Source organism: Neophocaena asiaeorientalis, unplaced genomic scaffold (assembly GCF_003031525.2).
Source record: "Neophocaena asiaeorientalis asiaeorientalis breed wild unplaced genomic scaffold, Neophocaena_asiaeorientalis_V1.1 scaffold322, whole genome shotgun sequence".
Lineage (NCBI taxonomy): Eukaryota > Metazoa > Chordata > Mammalia > Artiodactyla > Phocoenidae > Neophocaena > Neophocaena asiaeorientalis.
This window is the reverse complement of record NW_020185329.1, coordinates 2,585,369-2,604,552: the sequence shown is the minus strand read 5'-3', so window position 1 is coordinate 2,604,552 and position 19,184 is coordinate 2,585,369. Positions and strand designations below refer to the sequence as shown.

General features: G+C 48.8%; 1 protein-coding gene across 1 annotated transcript in view; it reads left to right on the top strand.

Annotated features, from left to right (window-relative positions):
- The first annotated feature begins 2,084 nt into the window (after positions 1–2,084).
- Positions 2,085–19,184, top strand: part of LOXHD1 (lipoxygenase homology PLAT domains 1) — a 195,071-nt gene continuing 177,971 nt past the window's right edge. Inside the window, exons 1-4 of the mRNA XM_024734711.1 lie at positions 2,085–2,214; positions 8,827–8,941; positions 15,536–15,616; positions 17,517–17,701. Coding sequence (XP_024590479.1) covers positions 2,085–2,214; positions 8,827–8,941; positions 15,536–15,616; positions 17,517–17,701 — 511 coding nt within the window. The remainder of the gene's footprint in view (positions 2,215–8,826; positions 8,942–15,535; positions 15,617–17,516; positions 17,702–19,184) is intronic.

Below are 19,184 nucleotides of genomic sequence, written 5' to 3'. Positions count from 1 at the left end.
CCAGCTACCTGATGGAGAGTCCGCCAGGTCCAAATCCACAAAGGCCCCTGGAGCGCCCCCTGCTGTAGGCAGACAAGCAATGCTATCCAGCCCTCATATCTCTTGTGACACTGTCACCCCAGGCAGTGCTCTCATCCTTCTTCATGGATTGAGCTGAAACCTGCCTTTCTGTAATCACCACCTGCGGGTGTAAGATTGCCCTTTCAGCCTTAGTCTAGACAATCATTCACATTTGTAGACCCTTGAAATGTCCTCTTCTCCAGGCCAAACGTGCTCAGAAGGTTATTGGTTCTGGAACACTTTACCAATCTATCTTGTAAAGTGTGTTTGCTTTTCAGCCCATTCTGTTTTCCTTGTAGCTGCTTTAGGGCTCTGCTGCAGTTTGCTCATTCGTGCATCCATTCATTCACTGAACAAAGGGGTACTGAAGGCCACAGTGTGCCAGGCATCTTATAGGTACTGGGAACCTAACAGTGAGCAAGGGGGCACCAGCCCTGCGCTCACAGAGCTCAAGGCTGGGAGAGGCGGGAGATGGGTTACAAGTAAGCAGGGCCTTACAAGACAGTCCTCCCAGGAAACTGGATTTCTCATCTGTTCACTAGTGTCTCTGATGTGTTAGTGTGGGTCGGGACCCACAGAGGAAGGAGGACACCGGCGGTTGGTCCTTGCCTACGGGACCCGAAGGAGGGCTTCTGCGACAATCTGAGATGATAACGAAGCATCACACACAACCCACCACCCCTGCCCCCGCCATACAAAATAAGAAAGAGAAAAATCCTCAGTCATGAACTTTTATTAAGCTTCTACTGTCTTCCAGAGGCTTCCGCTTACTGAGTATTTTCTCCAAGTGCTCAATATGCTTTAATGAGTCATTCTCCCCCTTTTATAGGTGGGGAGACAGGCTTGCCCAGGCTGCACAGCCAGGAGGCGGTGGGCAGACCAGTTTTGTCTAATGACCTCACGCCACCAGGACAGAGGAATGAGAGGACTGAAAATTTCTAGCTTTCAGGATTTACATAGAAATCTTAAATTCGGGTTGTAAGAAATCTTAATAAAATAAAATAAGCAAGGAAGAGGAGTCCAGTGGCCCTAAGGGAAACTTGCTGATCTGGGGTAGAGAGGGGCCTCTGGTTCTCTCTCTCACTCAGAATCCCCGTGTGGGGCTGCAGGGATGGTAAGGGCTGAGTGGGGTGGGCATCCAGGTGAGCTCTCAGGGTTTCTATTATCTCCTTGCGAGCACAGAGGGCAATATGGGTAAATGGAGAGCTCTTGTTAGAACAGATGCTGGTTAATCTTGCCGGCCTGTCGGGGCACTGTGGGCGTCACCTAGGACTTGGCGGGCTTTCCCAGTGCCCTCAGCTCTGGCTGCAACACCAGGAACTCATGACTCAGAAAACACTCTGTGGGTGGTCTGAGGGCTCATCAGAGCAGCAGGTCTCTCCTGGCTGAATGGCCACTTCCAGAGCCAGCAGACTTGAGGAGGTGGAAGCAGAGAGCTCGAGAAGGATCCAGTAAAAACATTGCCTGCCCGTAAGATGAGCAGAGGTCATGAATAATAGAGAGAAATGGAGTCCTCTGAGTCCTGGGGGCCCAGCTTGTTTGGGGCCCTGCCCTCCTCAGAAAGGTCTCAGGCCCTGGGGGCATCTTTCACGGCCCTTGGGGCTGTGAGGCTGGGGCATCTCTAAGGGAGATGCCCCACCTGCCCCTGCTGTGAGGCCAGGTAGGAAACAGATGCCAAGGGCTTGATGGCACCTGATTCTCCATGAAAGGGGGAGGGGGGCGGGTGGGGAAGGGAGGGGTAAGGAGGATAGCCTGTCCTCAGTCCCCATGAATAAGTCATGAGACCCAAAGAGAACGGCAGGTGCAGAGGAGGGGGCCGGAGAGAGGGGCCAGAGATAAAGCACCGAGGTTCTGCTCAGGGGCCAGCGAGGAGAGGGGAGCAGGGCAGCTGTGTGGGCATGTGTGGGCTCTGGCCCCCCCAGGCGTGTGCACGGGAGCTCCAGGTGAGAGGGCCGCGGGTCCAAGGAGGTGCAAAGGGGTGGGCACCGTGAGCCAGTGAGTGGCAGGAAGGGACAGCCGGCAAAATGATGCCCCAGAAGAGAAAGAGGAGGAAGGAGGACATCGACTTTCTAGCCCTGTATGAGCAGGAGCTGCTGGACTACGCCTCGGAAGACGACGAAGAGGAGCTGCAGCACGAGTACTACAAGGCCAAAGGTGTGCGGGGTCCCGGCCAGTGGGGCGGGGGCACAGGCGGGGCCCGCGGGGCCCACACCATCCTGTCCCTGGTTTCCAACCCAACCCCTTTCTTGTGGACCAACCTACATCCCCTTGGGGTACGCTGGGGCCTCCACTGTAGCGAGGGTCACAGAGTCTGATTGGCACAGAATAGACTAGAACCGAAGTGCCCACACTCTCCAGGTCCTACACGTCCCAGAAGCCATGTTCGCGCCTGGTCTCTGAGGTGTGGCCTGCATCAGGCTGTGCAGAGGCCTGTGGGAAGAGACCTGGTCATCAGCAGGTGCCGAGCAGGGGCTGGGGGCCGATGGAGGTGAGGGCCTGGGACTTTGCAAGGTGATGGCCCTGGCCCACATGGGGAGGGCAGCTGGTGCTTTGGACCCCGGGCCCAGTCCTTCCAGTCTCACCTTCCTCTGGGGTGTATGGGAGCTGCTTAGAAATGCTCTACCTTCTTGTCAGGTAAACCAGAAAGGGGTGAACGGGGGACCCAGGAGCCAGTGTTGGCTTTTGCAGAGAGATTTTTGTTGCTTTGCTGTTTTTGTTGGTGGTGTTTTACTTTTACAGTTAAAAAAAATATGATTGACTGTGAATGTCCATAGGCAGCGGACTTTATCACTCATAGGTCTGTTTCACTCCTCAATGCTGCCTGCCTGGCCCCTGAAGGCATTTAAATTCTCAGCGCTTTCTCTAAACTGGCTCACTTCTCCCTGTAAGCACCAGACTCCCCCATTCATTCACCAGATAAGTATCGAGTGCTTGCTCTGTGCCTGCCATGGGCTTGTTTGCCCTCCTTAATTCCTGTCTGCTGGGAGTTCCTTGATTATATCCGATTCTGTTGGGCTTGTGGCCTCAGCCATCCTGACCTCTGTGCGGGAGGTGGGGGTGGGGCTCCTTTATTTGTCCTGACTCCTAACCCAGCTCCCAGCACAGACCCAGGCTCAGAGAAGGTGGTCGCTGCTATGGCACTTTGAGGCTGTGACTCTGCTGAAGCCTCTTTCCCAGCGTGGTGTCCTGGGCACCTTCTGGGGTGGAGGTGGGTATTGTGCGGAGGAAAGAAGGACCTAGAACAAGTGAGGTATTGCTGCCTTTTCTCAGCGCGTGTGCTCCAAGCTCTGTCTGGTGGGGCTAGGGGCATCGAGGCTAGATGTGCGGGCAGCACCCGTAACAAATACTCTCAGCTTTGGGGTGATTTGCCCCAGCCAGCACGACTGCTGGTGAGAGCACTCGAAAACCTCTCATAGCACCATCCCGTCCACTTCTGTTCATGGGTTCTGCCTGCCTTAGTGTGACTATATGATCCTTCACAGCTTCCCTCTTCTTTTTACCCTTCTCAAAGCCTCTTCACTTCCATTCTCACTTGGAATCCTCAATATCCCCGAGGACAGTCAAGGCAGGTGTGATTAGTCTCAGGTTAAGGACTGAGGCTCCGAGAACTGACGTGATTTCAGCAAGGTCACAAGCAGGAGAGACAAGAACTTCAATGGTTCCCAAGACAAGTCCCCACTTCAGGCCACGATGCTGTTCGGTAGAATCATGTATTTAATGCATCAGGCACCATGCTGAGCACTTTACCCATGTGGATCGGTTTAATCTTCACAACAACCCAACAAGGTGGGTTGGGTTCTTAAAATCTGCTTTTTCAGGTGAAGAAACTGAGGCACAGGGAAGTTAAGTAACATGCCTAAGATCACAAAGCTAGGAAGTAACAGAGTTAGGGGTCTTGCTGCTCCGGCTGGTCCTTACTCTTGTACTGTCCAATCTTGACTCTGCTGAAAAGAGCTGGAGGAGAGCAGGCCAGGGTGGGTGCCATGCTGACATTTCTAAGAGACACAGATGCACTGACTCCGCAGTCAGCTACAGGACTGGGCGATAAATGTGTAAGATTCTGACAGTAGTCGCTGTCTGAACTTTACCTGCACTGTCATTGTTACCCTCTCTGCTCTAGAACGATGTGTCGCCTACTCCCTTTGAGCACTGGGTTCTTGCATTATGTGGAGAATCTTGATGAGTGTTATGGGGAAGAAGAAGGAAGAGGAGGAAGGCCTAGGTTTCCTTCTCTGTTCCTCAGGTCGCCTCCAGGCTACACTGGAGTTTACCAACAGCCAGAGGAAGGAGAGCAGCTTCCCTCCATGCCCTGAGGGTAGGCTGAGGCTGGGGCACTGGTCTACCTCCTGACTACTACAGGGCCCGTGAGGGGAAGAGAGTGGCTCCTACCAGAATCTGGGATCCGAAGGGACCTCAGAGGTCATGCTGCACAAGCTTCTAGCCCTGGGCCCCTTTTCTCTCCTGTATCCCAGACAGGGGGCTACCCAGCGTCTGTTGGAATACAGTTTCCCAAGGCAGCCTTCCTTCTTGGGGATGTTGTTAATGGAGATGATGGTAGTGATGATGTTGACGATGGCAACAGTGGAGATGATGATGGTGATGTGATGATGGTAACAGTTTACCACTTGTGGAATGTATATCTTTCATCCGGCTGCGAAGGAGTGTCTGTAAGATAAATTCCCAGAAGTGGAAATATGCTAGGTCAATGAGTATGAAAGTTGAAAACTTTGTTTTATTTGATTTAATCCTTATGATAATCCTTCAAGGAAGAAATTCTCTCTCTTTCGGTGATAAGGAAAATGAATCTCAGTAAGAAATTTGGTTGAAATCATACAGCCAGTATGGTAGAATTGAGATTTACATACTGGCCAATTTATTTCCATAGTCCACCTTCATTTCATTGATTGTTTCATTCATTCACTTGTGTTTTCATTCATTCATCCATGTAATTATTTATCGAGCATCTCCCATTTGTCATGCTCTGTGCTAGGAAGAACCCTTGTTGCTGTTGACAGTTCTTCTTTGTGCTGACCAGGGGATGTTACTAGTTGGGACCCTCCTCTCTGGACCAAACAGAGTTTTGTGTCTTTCATGAGATATCTGTCTTCTCTAAGATAGTTCTTCAGCTGTCTGAACTTTTTAAATTAAAAATTTTTAATTGAAGAATAATATACATGTTATATATATGTATATACAGCACATTATAGAATATATATCATATGTATGTGCACATATAAATTATATATGTAATATATATAATTAGCACAAAACTCAAAAAGGAACAGCTGATGAATTTTTACACAAGTGCATGCTTGTGTAACCACCATTCAGAACAGGACACAACATTTCTAACCTCCTGAAAGCTCCTTTAAAATTCTTCCCAGAGGTAATGGCCCTCCTGATTCTATCACATACATTAGTTGGTTTTTTTTTTTTTGCGGTACGTGGGCCCCTGACTGTTGTGGCGTCTCCCGTTACGGAGCACAGGCTCCGGACGCGCAGGCCCAGAGGCCATGGCTCACGAGCACAGCTGCTCCGCAGCACGCGGGATCCTCCCGGACCGGGGCACGAACCCGCGTCCCCTGCATCGGCAGGCGGACTCTCAACCACTGAGCCACCAGGGAAGCCCCACATACATTAGTTTTTTGCTCTTGAGCTTCATATAAATGGAATCACACAGTACACACATTTTTGTGTGTCTAGCTTCTCTTTCACTCAACACTATATCCAAGAGATTTATCCATGTTGTGACTCGTTATATAGTTTGTTCTTTTTTATTATTTGTGTACTACTGCATTTTATAAATATATCACCATTTGCTTAACCATTCTATTGATGGAATTTGGGGTTATTTCCAGTTTTTAGCTATTATGGATAAAGCTGCTACAGATCTTGTACACATTTTTGGATGGACACATGCACTCATTTCTCTTGGCTTTATAATTGGAAGTAGAATCACTGAGTCATAGGGTGGGCTTATGTTTAGTTACCAGGACTCGTACCAATTTATACTCCCACCAGCAATGTATGAGAGTGCCAATGGCTCCACATTCTTGACAATACTTAGTATTTGTCCATCTTTTTAATTTTAGCCGTTCTGGTGGGTATATGTAGTGTCTCGTGGTAATTTTAATTTGCATTTCCCTTACGAATAATGATGCTGAGCCCTTTTCCCTATGTTTATGGGCCATTGGGACGTCCTCTTTTATGACATGCCTATTTAAGTCTTTTGCCCATTTTTCAACTTTATTGAAATATAATTAACAATAAAATGAATCTACTTTAAATGTGCCATTTGATGGGTATTGACAAATGTATACATCTATGTAACCACTAGCACCATTTATATATAGGGCATTTAAATTATCCCTCAAAAGTTCCACGTGCCCCTTCCCAGGCAATTCCCCCGAACTTCAACCCTAGGCAGCCATGCTCTGCTTTCTGTTAAAATAGATTACAGTTCACAGAGCTGGCATTACATATCGTGTAGTGCTTTGTGTTTGACTTCTTTTGCTCCACATTGTGTGCCTGAGATTCATCCGTATTGCATATGTCAGTTGTTCGTTCCTTTCTATCACTGAGTAGGATTCCACTGTCTGGATATTCCACACTTCTAAAAATTCGTTCACTTGTTGATACATTTAGGTTGTTTTTCCAGTTTAGAGCTATTATGAATACAGCTGCTATGAAAGTTTGAGTGCAGATCTTTGTGTGGACATGTTCTCATTTCTCTTGGGTAAATACCTAAAAGGGGAATTTCTGGGTCTTATGGTAAGTGTATGTTTATCTTTAAAACAAATTATTGCCCATTAAAGCAATTGTCTGGTCTTTCTTTTTCTTACTGCTTTGTGTGAATTCTTTACATTTTCTGAGTATGAGTCCATTTTTGGTGACAGGCAGACCCCGGAGATATTATGGATTCGGTTCCAGAGCCCAGCAATGAAGCAAATATCACAATAAAGCGAGTCATACCAATTTTTTGGTTTCCCAGTGCATATGGAAGTTATGTTTCACACCATACTGTAGTCTATTAAGTGTACAATAGCATTATGTCTAAAAAATGTACATACCTTAATTTAGAAATACATTATTGCTAAAAAATATGCTAACCATCGTCTGAGCCTTCGGCAAGTCAATCTTTTTGCAATAGTAACATCAAAGATTACTGATCATAGATCATCATAACAAAGATAATAATAATGAAAAAGTTTGAAATATTGCGAGAATTACCAAAACGTGACACAGAGACAGGAGTGAGCAAATGCTGTTGGAAAAATGGCACCGATAGACTTGCTTGACACAGGGTTGCCACAAACCCTCCATTTGTAAGAAACATGATATCTGTAAAGCACAATAAAGGGAATTGTGATAAAACAAGGTATTATGTGGGATGCCTGTGTGTGCCTTCCAAATATCTTCTAGTCTGTGGCTTGCCTTTTCATTCTCCTGATGGTCTTAATTTTAAATAATTTATCATTTTTTAATGGTTAGTGTCCTATTTGAGAAGTAGCTCTGTACACTTGGGGCAGCTATGGAGGTAGTTTCTTTATCCCTCTCCCATACCGCAGACTCCTTTCTCTAAACCAGGCATCTCCAGGCCTATATGTCTTCTCTCATGTGATGTGGTTCTAGAATTTCCACCGTGCTGGTCATTTTCCTATGAACACTCAGTTGGGAAACATCCTTGTATACGTGCAAACCACATGGGCAACACTTCAGGTCCTGGAGTTATCTCAGGGAGGGCTCTAGGAGTTGTTTGCCCATCAGGAATCCCTGTGGTGTAGACTGTGAAGAATGAAGGCTTTGGTTATCACAAGAGACAGGGAGTCTCTTGCATATGTCAGTTGTTCGTTCCTTTTTATCTTGGGTTTCTCTTGGGTAAATACCTAAAAGGGGAATTTCTGGGTCTTATGGTAAGTGTATGTTTATCTTTAAAACAAATTATTGCCCATTAAAGCAATTGTCTGGTCTTTCTTTTTCTTACTGCTTTGTGTGAATTCTTTACATTTTCTGAGTATGAGTCCATTTTTGGTGACAGGCAGACCCCGGAGATATTATGGATTCGGTTCCAGAGCCCAGCAATGAAGCAAATATCACAATAAAGCGAGTCATACCAATTTTGGTATGTCACACAAATGTACTGCTTCCTTTCTCCCCCTCACGGGGACCTTCATCAGAACCAGGGACATCAAAAGAAAAGACATCAACAGCAAACAGAACAAGCTTCAAGGGGACAAAGAGAGGGGAATTCAGTGCCCCTGCCTATAGGGACTCACTGGTAAAGATGTGTTATCCTGAGATTGCCATGACAACACCCAGGAGGTCACAGGAAGTGAGGCCTGCAAGGCAGCCTTGTGTAGAGAGCAGAGAGAAAGGTGAGAGCCAGGGGCAGGCTCTGAAGAAGGTCTTGGCTAGGATGGCACACATGTGCTGTGCTGGAAAGATCACAGACAGGCATTGGGAGGCCTTGGGCTGGGCTCTGGTGTTGACATTGTGTATTGTGTGACCTGGGCTTGTCCCCTTGCCTGCAGGTTTCTTACCTGTAGAATGAATGTGCAGCATTAAGTGGGAGATTGTGGTCTCACAGCAGGGCTTGGTGTGGGTCTGACCCTGGCTCAGAGGCTTGCAGGTTGCAGCAGGGGTCCAGAGCGTGCTCTGTGGCTGGGCATCCCCCTGTGGATCTGGCAGGAGCTATGGCTTCTCCGAGCCCACGTAGGATTCTGGGCTTTCTTCTGAGCCTGTGGTCTGTCTTTTCTCCTCCTCCAGTGTACGAGGTGATCACAGCCACGGGGGATGTTCGTGGCGCAGGGACCAATGCCAATGTCTTCATCACCATTTTTGGAGAGAATGGGCTCTCTCCCAAGCTCCATCTTACCAGCAAGTGAGTACCAACTCAGCATTGGTGGGGTCCTGGGCTGTTAGTGGGGGTTGATAAAGTTCTGGAACCCATGAGAGAAGACAGGTGTGTCCACAGGTGTATTAAGTGGTGTGGGCCTTGCTAACAACCGATCACGTGCCAACCAGGCCCCTCCCAGTGATTTCCTCAGCTCCTCTCTTGACTTTTTTGTGTATAGTAATGCTTACTTTGGATCTCAGAATTCCCAAGAATTCATATTAGCTGTCCTTTGATGAGGGAGCATAAGCCCTCAAGATCAAGAAACCTGGTCTAGGCCCAGCTTTACCATTTAGTTGCCATATAACTTTGGTCAAATCTCTTGGCATCCAAAGCTTTGGCTTCCTCATATGTCATCTGAAGGTGATAATCCTCATTTTACCAAACTCATAGGACTTTTGGGAAGAGGGGACAAGGTCATGCATGTGAGGGAGCCATGAGCTTAAATGCTCTGCACCTACGTCTCACCTGGGACCAGCATCAAACTGAACCTGCCTGCCCGCTAACACACACTCAAGTCAGTGCGTGTGTTTGTGTAGATGTGCTTGTGTGTGCGTGTGTGTGCACACTTGTGCCCTCCATTTCATTGTGTGCCATTGAGAGCAGAGGCTGCTGTCTCTTCCTTTCCATCCCCTCCCCCCCACCACACATGTGCATACACAGTTACTACACATGGCAACATTCTAGAGGAATCATGGAATTCCAGAGATGGCCAGGGACCTCACTGGTGGCCTGGGCAGCTGTTTTTCACCCTGTGCTGAGTGGAACAGGGGATTGGTCAGTTGGTTTTGGGCTCCCAATACCCTAGCATTCCTCCCCCTGGAGCAGCTTGACTTATGTTTATCATATCCACCAAGTTTCTCAGTCAGATACTCTTTGCACCATGGGCTCTGTAGCCAAGAAAAATTTGAAAACAACTAAATCTATTCCAACCTGCTCAAGGGGAATCTGGGGCCCAGAGGGGAGTGGTGAGCAGCTCTGAGTCATGGAGCTTTTGATGGTAAAGCTGGTCCTCAAACCCCAGGGTCTTGATGCAGACATTTCCTCAAGCACATGACCCCGTGGCCCTAGAGGGTGTGTGGGAGACTCCCCTGCAGGCCTCCTGGGACTCCAGCGTGTGACCTCTGGGGTTTATAGCTTGGCACCTCCAGGGGCGGCAGGCGAAGCAGTAGAAAGGTGGGTCCACAGGCCAGGAGATCCACAAACTCTGTGCTTAGCAGACGGACCGGGCCCAGTGGAACACATTTACCCTGAGGGCAGCCTCTGGTGTAAATGCAGCAGCGTTGAGGCAGGCGTAACGTCCTATTTTGTCCATTTCCGCAGAACAGGGTACCTGCCCTCTTGTACCGCTTACACTGCCGAGTGACTCGCTTGTGGAAGCCCTTTGCTCCAGTGCTGGGGGCACGGTAAAGAGAATACATGAAATGCCCATCCTCTCTGCCATGTGTCCTCCCCGGAGTGCACCCCTCTAGGGAGAAGCCACTAGACCCTGGGGAGTCGGCCAGCTTCGTTTCTGTAGTCCCCAGCCTGTCTTTTTTTTTTTTTTTTTAACAAAAAGAGCCATTTCCCCTCTTGTGGTGGTTCCTCACTGGCTTTCCTCCTTTCATACACCTGGACCCTCAGACTTTCCCCCCTCACCTTTTTCCTCTGTCAAAACACCTTTTCAGGAAGGTCTCCAGAGTCAACTTTTATAACCCCATGTGAAGGTCTGTCACTGTGTCCCCTCGCCCTGGGAGTCTGAGTTCCAGCCTTCCATCTCAATGGGAAGGAAGGCTGCGTCATGGTAAAGGGTCTCAGGCATGACTGAGCTGGCAGGGCCAGCAGGTCTCCGGGTGCTTCTGAAGCCACACAGAGGCAGCCAGCTTCTCTGACATAGCCTGCATGTGGGAATCAACTTCCCCCCAATTACTCCACGGGTCTGCTGGTAGGGGTCCCTCCTGTATCTGTGTCCTGCTCCAAGCTGGGCATCAGGGGCACAGATTAGGCCAGGATCCCAATCCAGCTGGTCCAGAGGGTTCAGGGGGCCACAGGAAATGGGTAGTTTCAGGGATACAGGCACATTTGCAGCATCAGCTGTATGTCCTTGGAGAGGTTGGAGAGGTGATGCATAGAGGGATGCATAGGTGGAGCCCGAGGATGATGGGAGGTCTGTTTTGTGCCTGCAGCACCTATCCCAGTTCTTTGCAAATAGAGCTCACTAAACGATTTGGTATCAGCGTGGCTAGAATAGGACTTTACAGTGAAGGATATGTGATCTGGACCTCGACAGGTGAAAAGGACTCACAGAGGAGGGACAGAAAGAGGGTACTTTAGATGAGGGGTAACAGCTTGAAAAAGTATGGAGGCCACAAGGGACATTGCAGACCAATGGGGGCTGGATGGGGACTTACCGGCTGCATGGAGGGGCAGAGAGGAGGGAGGTGGGAAAGGCAGGGGAGGATCAGACTGGAGAAGGCCTTGTGGAGGCTTGACATATGGTGCAGACAAGAAGGGTTAATCTGACAGCGGTGAGCAGGGTAAATGGGGAAAGAGGAGACCAGAGTCTGGCTGCTGCAAGACCTGAGAAATTGTCTATAAAGAGAATCGCATAGACACAATCCTCACCATCTGAGACCCTTCCAATTCAAGATGGAGATCTCGAGTCTGGAAGGGGAGTACTGCTTTCAAAGAAGTCCAGGTTGCCGTGTAACCAACATGCAGATGGCCACGGAGGTCCCTGAGCTCTGTGAGATTTAGATGCAGTTAGCCCAGCCCAGCCCTCGCCCTCAGCAGTCCCTGGGGTCTGGCCCAGAATGACTACTGGTCTCGCAATCTCCTGTCCTCTCACTGTCTGCTTCTGTTCCCTCCTGGCCACACTGTGTCACCCCAAACCCACACCCACACCCACACCCCTGTGTCAACTGGAACTGAGCTCCTTTTCCTTGTTTTACACCCACAAACACACACACATACATCCACGCAAGCACACATATACACATGCACACACAAACTACAAGGCATTTTGGTGTGCATCAGACTTCACTGATAACTCGGGGTGCCAGAGTTCACATGGAAGCAACACAGACAACTTAAAATGGAATGCTAGATAGACGCCCCGCCTGCCCGCACCAAGGTCTTAAAGTTAAGCCACCACCCTTCCTGGAAGTTCTCCCCAACCCCTTTCTCTGCAGCCTCTGGCCGTGTCTCTCACCCCACCTTTCTCTCCTGCCTCTCCCTCGTCCTCTTTCTTCTCTCTCCCATCAATTCCACTCTTTCTTGTGGCCTTTCTCCTCTGCCCCAGGCCTTTACCTTCTACTGCCGGGTGGCTTATTAGGACTTTTTATTCTCCAATACAAAATAATTCCTGCTGTAAGAAGAACCTCAGTGCCTGATGTTAAAATGCTGATGGGTCTCACCCTCATGGTCTGGGGTCTAAATTCCTCGGCACACGTTGGACCCTCTCTTAGGCAGCAAAGAGTGGGACACGTTCAGTTCATTCCCCTGCTAGCTGACCTCTGTCCTGACCTCCACACTAGCGAAGTACCAACAGCTCTGGATCCCAGAGGAAGCCCCCTTCCCCGTTACCCAGGACCACCCCCAACAATGAATCACATGCTTTGGATATGGCAAAAGGATGGGATCTCATGTATCTTCTGGAACACGGTTCTCCCGTTGAGAATTCACCAACTGCAAGTGTGGTAGAATCCTGGCATTTTAGCCTGCTGGCTCTGCCCAGGGGGCAGCTAAAATGCCCTGTGTTGCCTGGAAAGGGTGGGATCCCTGTGGAACAGCAGGCACGGGCAGGGAGCTGTGTCCTGCATTTGAGGATTGACCAGGAGCTGTGGAAAACCTGCCATCTTCCACAAGGAAATGTGAAGAAGTGTCTATTTCTGATGTTTCTTTGGCCAGGGACCTCTGTCGTTTGCTGTTTCCACACCGCCTTCAGTCAGTTTTCTGAAACCCACCAGCATTTGCATTCTGACTTATTGGAAGGGGGGATTTCGGAGTCTGACCCCAAGTGGGCTGGGGTTGGAGCTCATCTGGGATTGTTTTGACCCCTCCCTGAGAGGAGGGAGTCTGTAGAGCCCTGTCTCTGCAGTCCTTTGCTTTCCCTTCTCTGAAGAGAGACCCCTGAAATGCAGAAGGCTTTGCTCTTGTCCGCCAGGATATTGGTCTCCATGTTGTAAACACTGTGGATGATTGCATCACATTCTGTGACGCCCTGGATGCTCCAGTGTGGTCCTGAGACAGCGTGGAGCACGCCTTCTGTCCATCCTGGCAAAACTTTCCTCCTCGTTTCCCTTCTTCCACCTTGCTTTTTAAAATGTCTTTTTTGAGTGACTGTAAAGCAGCATGGTCTATTATTTAACAAACACGCTGGAAAGCGCCAACCCACATTCCACCTGGTCGCGTGCGCAGGGCCTTTTTGAAGGTGCAGAGCTCCCCTTGCTGGATGCAGCTGCTGGAGCTGGAACTCTTATGAAAAGCACCCTAAAAAGCCAGCTGCTTTCCGTCCAAATCACACCTTGTGTTTTCTTTTCCAAATCACCCTCCGCTTCCCCTACTCATTGGCGTTGGTTGTTTCCCAAATTCCATGCACCCTCAGCAGATGAAGCCCAGCGAGCCTCAAATTCATTCCGAAGAATTCACCACAAGCAGCTGTGGGCTGGATGGAGCGGGGGGTTCTGAAACAGGGGACTGTACTTTTTTCATAATTACGAAATCAAGATGTGCTCCCTTCAGAAAACTGAAAAAAATGAACACAAGAATAAATAACCAGCACTTCATAATAGTCTTATTATGTAGACATGATGTTTTTGTATAAATCCTCCCCCTCTTTATTGTTTTTAAGTGAACTTGGTGTCCTTTTTATATTGGTTGTTGTTTATACGTTCTATTTTTAACCTGCTTTTTCTTTTAAGCCTATTTCATAAACCTGTTTCTGTTGTATTAAATACTCTTTCACAATAGGATTTTTAATGGCTGCATAATATTCCATCATAGAGCTTCCCAGGGTGATTGCTTTGTAGGGTATTTATATGATATAGAGACTCCTGTCTATTCTGAAAATCGATTTCCTTGTCTTGTATACTGAAACAGAAAACACCTCTTATTCATTTCCTTGTTTCCCATTCACACAGTCCTGACGCACATAATCGATGTTCATGTGTTTTGCAAGTCATTTAACAACTGCTTTGACTCTGCAACAGAATACAGGCCGCGTTGTCACTCACCCTTGGAAGTGAGATTCTGACAGGTCCATGTCGCCAGCCTGGGGGCGGGCCTTTTCACTCCAGCAAAACCCGGAAGTTCCCGCCACTCTCTCCTCCTGCTCTGTTCCCCGGGCTACACCACTGGGGGCTCTTCTCCCTGACAAGGCGGCCTCGGTGCACATTTTTACCTGATTTTGTGAGCTCTGCACTGCTTTAGGAGGGCCCTGGGCCCCATGTCTCATGCTGTGCCCACCATAAGGAAATATCTCCCCAGACCAGACTGTTTGCCAGAGTGGGTCTGTTTGCAGAATCACAGCTTCTGGGTCTCTAGAACCTTAAAAGCCTTCTGTTACTGAGAGAGTCTGAGCCTTTGCTGCCTTGGGGAGAAGGCCTTTCACCTCCCTCTTTATTTTGAAACACGTGATGGCCAATGAACAGACATATCTTCTGCGTTTTTCTTTTCCCATGGGCTGTGTGCTGCTGCTGAAAGCCCTGGCCGGGAGCACTGAGGGAGGTCCACAGCTCTCAGCCCTGTGAGGCCTTCACTGTGGTAGCAGGAAGAGCTGCAAGCAGGCCTGGGCTCAAGCGGCAGGCGTCCTGGCCTACACAGAGGACAAAGCAGATGTCCACGTGAGGTTCAGGCTTCCACTCCCAGAGGACTCAGTGCTCCAGCCTTCCTGTGTCTAAGCTGATGGATGCTAGGACGCTCCCGAGTCTCGACTTGCTTGGGCATCTCATTGAGAAACATCACAGGTGCACTTGCTTCTGTTTGCACCCTCTGCGGGATGCCAGATACGCGTTCCCTCACTGCCCCCACTTCCCTGGTCACTGGTTTGGGTTGAATGTTTCCTTCCTTGGAATGGCAGGACCATGGCCCACCACCCAAGGTTTGCATCCACTTGGGGCTGCCATTGCAACTCTTCCCAGCAAGAGCAAGGCAGGTGAGGAGGAGAGGCCAGGAGGCCTGCAGACCCAAGAGCACCATGGCATTTATCACAACTTCCTTCCTCCTCCACTCTCCCAACCCAGAGCAACCACAGAGCATTGGATCATGACTTTGGGAGCCAGGTTCTGGTCCCAGCTCTGCTACCAACTAGCAATTTGTTTGTTTGTAAAATGGGGCTAATGTTGCCCACCATGCTTGCCTTGATGATACATAGCAAGGATCCCATAAGAACCTGGGCGTGAAAGCAAGGAATGAATACTAACCATCCTTGCCCTCCACCTCTCCAAACCATGTCAGAAAGGAATCTCAGAATGGGATTGGCTGGCAGTAGCACTTCCTGGAGTGGGATGGTGGAGGAAGTAGGGGGATGCCAGCCTTTGGCTCTCCTCCAGGGCCTGTGAACCAAGTGCTGGTCTGTGCTAACTGTGCACACCTTCATTGCAGGAGCGAATCTGCCTTTGAGAAAGCCAACGTCGATGTGTTCCGGGTGAGAACCAATAACGTGGGCCTCATCTACAAAATCAGGTGAGAGCCTGGCCCCTGACCAGGTTGGGTGAGAGGAAGGCAAGTAGAATAGGAACTGATTTCACTACTGACACTTTTGGGTGTTGATTGCTCTCCTGACATCATCTGACGGGTGACCAAAGGCCCAAATCTTTCCCTCCCACTCTGAGTCATTGTGCCCTAAATTTGCCCATTAGAGTTTCACTTCTTTGGGTTAAGACAACTTGAGACAATTTTTCACACACTTGGGAAATATGCTCTGAGAAACCCTAGCAAAGTGGTTAGTAGACTCAGTCCAGATTGCCTTCGTTCAAATTTCTGCCCTGCCATTTACCAGTTGTGGGACTTTGGGAAGGTTTCCTCTCCAGGCCTCAGTTTCCTTGTCTGTAATAATGGTGCCCAGCTCCTAGGGCACCATTAGAGTTAGTAAGAATTCAATGAGTCAGTGTTTAGAATATTAACTGGCATACAGTAAGCGCCCAGTGAGTGTTAGAGATGCCAGGTCACGTTGCAGGATGCCTTTTGACAGAGATCTCCCCTAATCTTGCTCTGTCTGGTGGAGTTTTTGTGAATGTGTGGGGAGGGATAACTCTACCAGCCTGGTTGCTGAGGAACAGCCTTCAATTGCCCCTGTTTGCCCCTCTCCACCTACTACCACCCCGAATCAAGTCATGCCCATTTGCCAGCATGTCAAGATCACTATGGTCTGACTGTACCCAGACTAGAGGGCCTGGACAGAAGGGAAATGCTGCCTCCATTCAGTCCTTGTTTTTTTTTTTTTCCTCCCACTAGAAAATATAGGGCCATGAACTCTCTTTACTGGGAAAATAAGGGACTTATGAGGGCCCTGGCACCGGTTGTGTGGGGAAAGGGGGTTATGAACACGGAAGGGGCTCTTATGGGGGAGGGTCGGGAAGAAGGTGTCAGTGTGTGGGAAAGGCAGCCACTAAGCTGAGGTCCACTATGTGCCAGGCTCCATGCCGGGCAGAGGCATGCATCCTTGGGTATATCATGTGTGTCATCCATGTGTGTATTGTCTTGGACTGTGGTTGTCCCGTTAAGACCTGCAAGCTGTAAGGCCTCACTGTGATGGGATGCTTGGTGCAGAGTGAGGTCGTCCAAGGGTCAAGTTCTGGGGAAGAAGCTGGGCCTCAAAGAGAAAACTTGCCAAGGATGAAGAGGACTGTAGGAAGTGGCAGAAGATAATCGGGGCCAGGTTTTGAAAAGTCTGGATCTCTGCTGCCCAGCGCGGCAGCCCCTGGCCCCACGGGGCGACTGGTCACTCTAATGTGGCTAGCCCGAACCAGATGCACCGTGTGTGCAAAAACACACCAGATCTTTGGAAAACTAGTATGAAGTAAAGGATGTAAGGTAGCTCATTAATAGATGTTTACACGGTTACCCACTGAAATGATAAGTGGATTAAACAAAATATATTATTAAAATTAGTTTCACCAGTGTCTTTCTTTTTCAATGTGGCTACTAGAAAATCTAAAATTACCTATCTGGCTCACATATGAAGCTCATGTGATATTTCTATGGGGCAACACCAGTTCTATGTGGCCATGGGGGATCCTCTGGGTGGTGGGACTGAGTATCTGGGGTGCGGGGGTGTGTCTGGGAGTCAGGGAGAGAGGGGAAGCTCAAGATGGTCCCGCTGCAAGCCTTAGCAATCCTGGATTTTCCATGGAAGGCAATATCTCCTTGTAGGCAATGTAACGATGCAACATTCATTCATAAGCTCATCCACCTTGCAAGGAGTCCCCACTTTGTAGATAAGGACACTGAGGTTGGAGAGGTAAAGTAACAACAACATCAAAATGATTAAACCTCTCTTGGGAACAAACATTGGGGTATTGGTATGGAAGGGGCGTCGTTTCTGTTCTGCCAGTGACGGTGCGGGTGTCTGTTTCTGCACCAGGATCGAGCATGACAACACAGGCTCGAACGCCAGCTGGTACCTGGACCGTGTGATTGTGACCGACATGAAGCGGCCTCACCTCCGTTACTACTTCAACTGCAACAACTGGCTGAGCAAGGTGGAGGGTGACCGCCAGTTGTGTCGCGACCTGTTGGCCAGCTTCAACCCCATGGACGTGCCCAGAGGTCAGTGCCCAGGCTGGCTTGCCCACCATCCCTCCCTGCCTGCACTGGGCTCACCCAGGCCTCTGTCTTGTTCTGGGCAGCCCCATCACCCCTTGCCACCTCTTCCTGTTGGCTAGGGCCCAGGGGAAGCCCCAGCTTTTCCTTGGGTCCCTCCCAAGAGCAAGTTCTGGGGGCTCATGGAAGTGGGAGATGCAGGAGGTCCTGGAGCCGTGATGGAGGAATGGGCACAGCCCTGAGTGTACCCTATGTTTTCAACAGCTCTTGTTGATGAGTATGTATCTACGGAGCGTTCCCTCTGAGTTCAAAGGCAGTTTTCCCTGTCTTCCTGTTCCCTAGCTTTTTTTCTGATGACCAAGAAAGGTGAGTTCCAGCCAGGGGGGCATGGTGGATGTGAATCGCAATCTGCAGCTTCCAGAGTTCCATCGTGCTGCCCCCAACTCCTCCTGATTTTATGAGGAGTAAAACAACTTATTTCAAGTACATTTGGCCCAAATCCTTAAATTCAGTCATTTTTAGCTCTACAGGAAAAATGGGAGGCAGGGGATCAAAGCATATAAAAATACACGTTGTATCTCATGTCCTATTTTATCACTCCTTTGTTACCTAAAGTCCTGACCTCACCTCACCCCATTATTGAACATATTTGTCTTTTCAAATAAGGGGACATCGCATGTGGGTACCATCATCATAATAGCCTGATTGCACAGAGTCATGGGCCATCGGAGGGGAAAGGAACTTGGCGGCCAGGAGAAGAGAAGTGACTTTCCCACGGTCACCCAGTAGAACACATTTCACCTCCCAGCACGTACCCAGCGGTCTCCAAGTGCCACTGGCTCTTGCACCCCCGCTGAGCACATAAACATATCCTCTCTTCCAATGGACTTCAGCTCTCAATTTCTCTGTCTACCTCTTATCTCCCACCTCCCAGCTGACCTTGAACACTTGCCCCATTCCTCTGTTGTCCCCATCACAATAACCGGCAACTTCACTGATTCTTTTTTTAAAGATATGTTATCCATCTTTAACTACAAAAGCCAAATTTGATCATTGCAGAAAATTTAGAAAATATGGAAACACAATTATATAAGAAGAATACCTGTAATCCCATCACCTGGAAAAACATCACTGGTGAAATTTTTGCGCACTTATTTCTAGTCTTTTCTATGAATATATAGTTTGAAAGGATGGGCTGTTACAACATCTCCTGTTTTAGAGCATGTATATCTCTAAGCCATTAAATGTCACTCAACACCCCTACTTGTAATGGCTCTGTAGCATTCTGGTGTAGGGAGATACCATCATTTATTCACTGAATCCTTTATAGTTGGACATTTATACTGTGTTCCCCCTCTAAATTTTTTGTTATTATAAATAATACTATTATGAACAATACACCTAAATCTTTGCACAGATAAATGATTCTTTCCTTAAGATAAATTCCTAAGTGGAATTTCTAGGTCAGATAGAATACACAGGGTTAAGG